The sequence below is a fragment of the Chiloscyllium punctatum genome, chromosome 8 (assembly GCF_047496795.1).
Source record: "Chiloscyllium punctatum isolate Juve2018m chromosome 8, sChiPun1.3, whole genome shotgun sequence".
Taxonomy (NCBI): Eukaryota; Metazoa; Chordata; class Chondrichthyes; order Orectolobiformes; family Hemiscylliidae; genus Chiloscyllium; species Chiloscyllium punctatum.
In genome coordinates, this window is record NC_092746.1 from 29,644,558 (window position 1) to 29,653,339 (window position 8,782).

General features: G+C 40.0%; 1 protein-coding gene across 1 annotated transcript; it reads right to left on the reverse strand.

Moving 5' to 3' along the window:
* Positions 1-3,802: 3,802 nt before the first annotated feature.
* Positions 3,803-8,465, reverse strand: LOC140480211 (interleukin-6-like). Its single transcript, XM_072574933.1, has 5 exons — positions 8,459-8,465; positions 5,922-6,088; positions 5,587-5,700; positions 4,875-5,021; positions 3,803-3,988 (listed from the first exon to the last, which is right to left on the reverse strand). Exons 1-5 carry the CDS (start codon positions 8,463-8,465, stop codon positions 3,803-3,805), a joined length of 621 nt encoding a protein of 206 aa, XP_072431034.1.
* Between the last annotated feature and the right edge of the window lie 317 nt (positions 8,466-8,782).

An 8,782-nucleotide genomic window follows, 5' to 3' on the forward strand; every position in this document is an offset into this window, starting at 1 on the left:
CAATACTGTACTGTGCGGACAAACAATTCAAAGGAAATTTAATGAAAAAGAAATGTCATTCATTACAGAGCTGGAGTATTTGAAATATGAAATTAAAATGCAGTATTTGTCAAGTGCCAAATGGAAAAGAATCATAAGTTCATAAAATTGAACTTCTCAGTTTAGATACACAGAGCATATATTTGTAATGAAAATAATTCACTGTATTTTTCCTACATTAGATTATGTTTAGGAGATAATCCAAAATGTGACATAAACATACTTATCCAACAGGCATAATGGCCTTTGGCTGATGAAAGCACACCACATCCTCACTTTCCTTTTGAATAGGTGTCCTCCAAATAGCTTACAGTTGTTTAAATGTGTGGCTGGAGGTGGGGTTTTTAATTCCTTCAGGATAGTTCAATATCCTTACTCTTCACATGTTAATGGTGCCTTGTCAACCTTTGGCTGGCGTTTGGTTTAATTTATCTTAATTGGTCTTGACTTTTATATAATTGATCTTGATAACTGATTGATAACACATTTTTCAAGTGATTTCTTAATCTGATAATCTTTATATATTGCATAAACTTTAGTATATAAGTTTTGTTGTATTCTGATTTAAATACATTGTGTCTGCAAATGCTGAAATTTGATTTCAAACTTAAAGTATTTTACTTTAATCTTTAACATAAAAACACTTCACAAAAGAAAAGCAATATAAAACTGCATGAATTCAAAGCCAGTTCTTTAAAATAACTAATAATTTTCATTAATTCTTCAATATCTATTTAACTATAACTTGGAGGTGCCTGTGTAGTGTCTAATTATTTAACTATGGTTACTGGTATAAGAATGTTTTGGAAAGATCGACCTGTGAAGCTGTCATCAGTGGTGGCTAAGATGTTGGAGTTGATTCTGAAAGATAGGATTTACATGCATTTGGAGAGCAAGGAATGATTAGAGATAGTCAGCATGGTTTTGTGCCAGTGAAATTGTGTCTCACAAACTTGATTTCGTTTTTTTGAGGAAGTTTCCAAAAGATTGATGAGAGTAGAGCAGTAGAAATTGTTTACTTGGAATTTGTATAGCCTTTGATCATGTTCTGTACAGTAGACTAATTAATAAAATTAGATTACATGAGATTCAAGGTGAGCTTGCAATTGGACACAAAATTGGCCTTACGGTAGGAGACACGAGATGGTGTTGGAGGGTTGTTTTTCAGATGGAACCATGTAACGATTGGTGTACTGGATCCACTTTTGTTTGTCATTGATATAAATAATTTGGATGAGAACATAGGAGGAATGATTAGTAAGTTTGCAGATGACATCAAAATTGGTGGTATAGTGGACAGTGAAGAAAGTGATCTAAGATTATAAAGAGATCTTGATCAATTGTGTCAATGGGCTGAGGAGTGGCAGATGGAGTTTAATTTGGATAAATGCAAAGTATTATATTTTGGTAAAACAAACAAGGCTAGGAATTATACAATTAAAGGTAAAATCATGATTATAGAACAGAGAGACATGAGGGTTTGGGTACATAATTCTTTGAAATTTGTGACACAGGTAGACAGGATGGTTAACAAGGCATTTATCACGCTTGCATTCATTACTCAGACTTTTGTGTGTAGGAGTGGTGATGTCATGTTGAAGTTGTATAGGATGCTAGTGAAGCCTGGAGTACTGGTTGCCCTATTATAGGAAGGATATTATTAAACAGGACAGGGTTCATAAAATATTTATCAGGATGTTGCTAGGACTTGAGGGTTTGAGTTATAAAAATAGGCTGGAATGGCTGAGCCTTTTTTCACTGGAGCATGGGAGGTTAAGGGGTGGCCTTATAGAGGTTTATAAAATTATGATGAGCATAGATAGGATGAATAGCAAAGGTATTTTCCCTAGGGTTGGGGAGTTTAAAACTAGTGGGCATATTTTTAAGGTGTAAGGAGAACGTTTTTTAAAAAGACATGAAGGTCAACTTTTTACACAGAGAGTTGTTAGAGGTTGGAATGAACTGCCAGAGGAAGTGGTGGATGCAGGGACAGTGCAACATTTAAAAGACATTTAGATAAATACATGAACAGAAAACGTTTGGAGGGATATGAGCCAAAAGCAGGCAGACAGGACTAGTTAGTGTGGGAATATGGTTGATGTGGACTGGTTGGACCAAAAGGTCTGTTTCCATGCTGTATAACTCTATGACTTTACTAATAAATTGTAACTCTATTTGGATGCAAGTAATTTTCAGAATTTAAAAGATATGATTTTATCTTCAAAATTACAGTGTCATGTATTTCTTTACGACTGTTTGAAGAGTTTTAGAAAACCTTTAAAATGACAGTTAATTCATCCAATGTAATTTATTGAAGTTCACTGTCTTAAAATCGCCTGTTGCCATTTTGCTGTTTCATTGAGTACAACAAGTTATGAAAGTGGAATCGTTCAATTGATTATGTAACTTCTAAGGTGGCTTTGTTTGACCCTGTTAGCTTATTCCGTAATCTTTAATAAGCAAAACAATAGGTGAGACATTAAAACAAATCTCACTCATGTTGTGTTTTATATCACAGTGTGATTTGAAGATTGTGCCATGATAACACTGCAAGGAGGCAGAGCCCAACAATTTACCTCAACCAGCACAGATTGCTATAATGCTGCAATGCACTCTAGCCAACTGAGCTAACAATTCTCTGTCAGCTGGGAAAAGATCCTATAGCATTATTCTGAAAATGAGTCAGGATATCCTAGTCAATATTAATCCCTGAACATCAAAAGAAAGAAAGAGATTACCCATTCCTCATCAGGCTGCCAATTGTGGGATCTTGTTCAGTGCAGATTAATGGTGAAGCAGTGACCACTTCAAAGGTACTTGTACCATTGTAAAGTGGTAGTGAGAGGCTCTAGTTAAATTCAAGATTTTGATTCCCTTTAATTACATTGAGTGAGTCTTGAATCAAATTGCTTTTTATTCATCTCAATTTTAATTAAACAACCAGTGAACAGTACAAAAGGTCTGTAACTGAGATGTTTAAAGAAATTATTAAAATTAATAATATGTAAATATATAAATATGGCATAAATACTGTAATTTCACACAGTTAAATATTATCCATTATAAATAAACATAAATATACCACAGTTTATAAATTGTATAGAGAATGGAGCAAGAATAGGAATGTATAAATAACATTGAACAACATAAACAATATTCTCCAATTAATTGTAATGACTTCACTTCACAGTACTGTGCAGTGCACTAATGTGAACTATAACATTCACACACTGAAACAGTTGCTCACTCACTCATACTTGACCACATTTGTAGAGGTTGCATTGACATTGTAATTAGAAGAAAGCCGAGTTCCCAAAGTTCACTGTACTCCTTCCAGGTAGGTTCACCCAGCTCCTGGATTCACGGCCAACCAATACCAATGAAACTGAACATAATTTCACTTGTTTTATGAATTAAACAAGGGCTTCACTTGGAGGTCGCCACTGATGATGTTACCTAGCCAGGTAATGAAACATCTGGATATCAAACCTACAGCTCAGCGAGCAAACCTACACCCTAAACAAGAAATCCATGAACTTGGTGATGGAATGGAGAAAAAAGAATTGTCATTGAGGTTTCCATCATCTGTGGCAAAAAGCAACCAATTGAACTAATGTTGTCTCCATTCTTTCCCTGCACTACACCTACTCGTTAGCCCTTTTGCTCAGTAGGTAGATAAATCGATAAATAACCAAATAAATAAATCCCAGCAGTATCTTGAGAAACTGGGCTCCTGTTCTTGATCTAAACCAAATGTAAAACTTCATAGACTTGATTGTGTTCTCATAAAGCGGATGGCTCGGGCTGTTCCCTCAATAAATTTAGTGAAGTCCCGAAGGATGACATGCACTGTCACCTGTGTGCTCCAGTCTAAGTTTGACGCCTGGTCTGAGATTGGAACCTCCCGTTCAGCTTCATGCAGATTAGTGATGCCGAACTCAGCCTTTAACTGAAATAAAAGGAAACAGAATAGTTAGTGAGGTGGATTTTCAGTTTGAGAATATCTACTAACTGTCAGAGGTTGCTTTAATTATAGAGTCATAGAGATATACAGCATAGAAACAGACCCTTTGGTCCAACTCGTCCATGCTGACCAGATATCCCAAATTATCTAGTGCCATTTGCTCAACATTTGTCCCATTTCCCTCTAAACCCTTCCTACTCATATACCCATCCAGATGCCCGTTAAATGCTGAAACTGTATCAGCCTTCAACACTTCCTCCGGCAGCTCATTCCATACATGCACACCTTCTGCGTGAAAAAGTTGCCCCTTAGATCCTTTTTAAATCTTCCCCTCTCACTTTAAACCTATGTCCTCTAGTTTTGGACTCCCCTACACTGGGAAAATAGAACTTGGTTATTCACTCTATCCATGCCCCTCATGATTTTATAAACCACTATAAGATCACCCCTCAGCCTTTGACACTCCAGGGAAAACAGTTCCAGCTCTTCAGCCTTTCTGTATAACTCAAATCGGCCAACCCTGGCAACAACCTTGTAAAGCTTTTACTGAACCATTTCAAGCTTCACAACATCATTTCCATAGCAGGGTGACATGAATTGAGTGTAGTATTCCAAAAGTGACCTAACCAATGTCCTGTACAGTGGTAAGCATGACCTCTTAAATCCTATATCCAATGCCCTGACCAATAAAGGCAAGCATGGCAAATGCCTTCCTCACTATCCTGTCTACCTTTCACTTCATTTTCAAGGGACAAGAACCTGGACCCCCAAGCTCTCTCTGTTAGCTCACACTACCCAGCATCCTACCGTTGAATGTATACTTAGTCTTTCCAAAATGAAACACCTCACATTTGTCTCTAATGATACTGACCCGGTTCATGATCAGATCAGCCAGGTGCTGGGTACTGGATCTCATCCATGTCACTCGATCATTCGAACTGGAGATGGATGTTTCCGCCAATAACAAGAAGGGCTGGTACTTCTGAAGACCAGCGGCAACCGCTTTGAGACAGGTTTCCTAATTTGAATATATACATCACAATCGCTTTAGTGTATTTTGAACATCCGCTTATTACTTCCAAGCAAACAGCTGCAGGAGATATTTTGTAAAGTTTCTGACTCAACCGTGGTGGGAATGCTGATGATGGAAATGCTACCTGCCCCTCGAAACCGGTTGATTAAAAAAAATATTCAATCGTGAACCTGTGCTATCAATTTTGTTCTAATCATCGCCAAAGGAAATGCGACTAAAAGTGAGTCAGTTGGTTTTTGCGATTTCATTCACAACACCCAGACCGAGACCCGTTCCCCACATTTATCCCTGACTAATACACACTATGGACAATTTACTATGGCCAATTCACCTGACCTGCACATCTTTGGACTGTGGGAGGAAACCCACGCAGACATGGGGAGAATGTGCAAACTCCACACAGACAGTCGCCTGAGGTGGGAATTGAACCCGGGTCCCTGGTACAGTGAGACAGCAGTGCTAACCACCTCACCTCTGTATGTGACGATGTCATTTGTGATGTCCTAATTAACTTTGAAACTCCCGCTCCCACTCTCACTCTCTCACTCACCTTGTGGAAATTTATCTTTAAGCATCGGTCCTGGGCCCGGATCTGTGGCAGGTCGAAATCGTAGCTCAGCAGCGAGCTCCAGTCTTGTTCACAGAGCGAGAAAAACTCACACAGCTACGAGGGTCATACAAGATCACACAATGAGTGTAACCCAGGTCCTGCTCCTTTGTGAAGAATTCAAGCTTCGAGTTCCCAAATCCCCTGAGTCTCAACTCCCCCCCCAACACCCTCACCCCCTGCTCCGGACACCGAGTCTCCAAGTTTTAGTCCCTACTCCGCAACCACGAGTTTCCCAAACCGCAGACCCCGCTCTCTGTCTCCAGCCACTGACTGACCTGAATGTTCCGGAGCTCAGCCGCTGTATTCCGGATTTCCATCGCCAGAGGGACGCAGGTTGAGCAGGTCAGTGCTGCTGAAGGCAAACGCACCTCCCTTCCTGAGAGCTCCGTTACAGGGAAAGCAGCGAGCCCTGCAAACAACACCAGGAAAACTTGGCAGGAATCTGCAGGAAAAGAGACAGAACCTCATGAGAAACGAGCACTCCCCCAAACTCTCTCTAAAAGGAGACGTCAGGAGATAACAAGCTGCAAGGATCACTAACATTGGGCAGGTCTCATGTTGAATTGCTCTCTCCTTGTGTTTAGGCAACTTTTTGGTCTCAAATCGATTGAAGTAGTGATCCAGTTTCACCGCTATTTATTAATCGCTATCTTTGGGGGAAATTCGATTTGTAATTTCCTTTCAAATGTTCACGTCACAGAATCAATTACTCATCGCTGCTCCACACCGAAGGTAAACGGTGTTCAGGGCTGATCATGTATGTGTCAGGCATAGAGATAACATCACCTTAATTCCCAAGAAGACCGTGATACATCGATTATTGTACATACCGCGAACTGACTGGCTTTTAAATAAAATCGACCAAGTTAAATAATCAATACAGAGTTCTATTGTAAATTGTAAGTAACGTTGCCTGAACAAAAATACGAAATCCTTGCCAGTTGTGGTTCTGTTCGCCGAGCTGGGAATTTGTGTTGCAGACGTTTCGTCCCCTGTCCAGGTGACATCCTCAGTGCTTGGGAGCCTCCTGTGAAGCGCTTCTGTGATGTTTCCTTGGCATTTATAGTGGTTTGTCTCTGCCCCTTCCAGTTGTCAGTTCCAGCTGTCCGCTGCAGTGGTCGGTATATTGGGTCCAGGTCCATGTGCTTATTGATTGACTCTGTGGATGAGTGCCATGCCTCTAGGAATTCCCTGGCTGTTCTCTGTTTGGCTTGTCCTATAATAGTAGTGTTGTCCCAGTCGAACTCATGTTGCTTGTCATCTGCATGTGTGGCTACTAAGGATGTCATGTCGGTTTGTAGCTAGTTGATGTTCATGGATGCAGATCGTTAGCTGTCTTCCTGTTTGTCCTACGTAGTGTTTTGTGCAGAAATGACAAAATGACATGACCAGTTATTGTAGGAACAGAAGAAATTTGACGTAATTCAGTCCTGAACTCAATTTGACCATGAGTAAGAATTTTTTAAAAATTCATTCTTGAGATTAGATTCCCTACAGTATGGAAACAGGCCCTTTGGCCCAACAAGTCCACACCGACTCTCCGAACAGGAACACACCCAGACCCATTCCTCTACTCTATATTTACCCCTGACTAATGCACCTAATACTACAGGCAATTTAGCATGACCAGTTCACCTGACCTGCACATTTTGGATTGTGGGAGGAAACCGGAGAACCTGGAGGAAACCCACACAGACACGGAGAGAATGTGCAAAACCCACACAGACAGTCGCCCTGAGGTAGCAGGGCTAACCACTGAGTCACTGTGCCACCCTAAATGTGGGCATCACTGGCTAGGCCAGCATTTATTGTCCACTCCTAACAGCTTCGAGGCCATTTATCAGTCAACCATATTCTACCATTTAGCCATCCCACAACTTAACAAAAACTTGCACTGTTGCTCAAGAGTCAAACAAGGTAATTGTGAAACAAACAATACAGCATCAGACAGAGCAATGACTATTCTTGGGTTTGGTTAGTGTAAATACTATTCTTGGGTTTGGTTAGTGTAAATAAAATCCAACTTTCAACAATCACTGCTCTGTTCTGCCTGACATTGAACATTTTTAGGCTATTCACCCTATCCATGCCCTACATGGTGTTATAAATCTCTATGAGGTCACTCTGATGCTACAGGCAATAAACCCCCAATTTATTCAATCTCTCCCTATATCTCAAATCCTCCAGTTCTGGCAACATTCTATCTTTTCTGTACTCTCAAGTTTAACAACATTAATTCTGTAGAAGAGCAACCAGAATTGTATGCAGTTTTCAAAAGGTGGCTTCGCTAATGTCCTGTGCAGCTGTAACATGACCTCTCAATTTCAATACATTACCTGTCCCTCCACCTGTCTTTGTGCAATCTGCAAATGTTTAACAGTGCCCTTAGTTCCTTCATCCAGATTGTGATGTATAACGTAAATAGTTGTGGTACGGTCACTGACTCTGTGAAACTCCACTAATCGCTAGCTTCCATCTGAAAAAGACCCCTTTATCCTCACTCTCTGATTTTTGTGCTAGTGCCTTGCCGCTAACACCATGGACTCTTATCTTACTTAGCAGCCTCCTGTTCGGCACCTTGTCAAAGTTCTTCTGAAATCCAAATAGATCACATCCACTGCCTCTCATTTGTCTGATTTGCTTGTTACCTCTTCAAAGAATTCTAACAGATTTATCAGGCATGACCACTCTTGACAGAGCTGTGCCTTATTTTAGCAAACACTTCCAAGTACTCTGCAATCTCATTGTTAATAATGGACTCTAAAATCGTATCAATGACAGAGGTCAGACTAACTGGTCTATAATTTCTCACCTTCCATTTCCCTCCTTTCTTAAACAGTGATGTTACATTAACCATTTTCCAGTCCTGTGGGATATTTCTTAACTCCGATGACTTTTTCCCTATGTTTACAGTTTAAAACCCGTAAACTGCTGTTCTGATAAAAAAAGTCATTCACCTGAATCAGAAACTGTCACTTCTCCTGCTGATTACATCCAACATTTGATGTTTCTTCTATTTCCGATTCACAGCATAGAACATAGAATATTACAGTGCAGTAGAGGCCCTTCATCCCTCAATGTTGGGCCCACCTGTAGAACCAATCTGAATCCCATCTATCTTACACCACTCCACTTT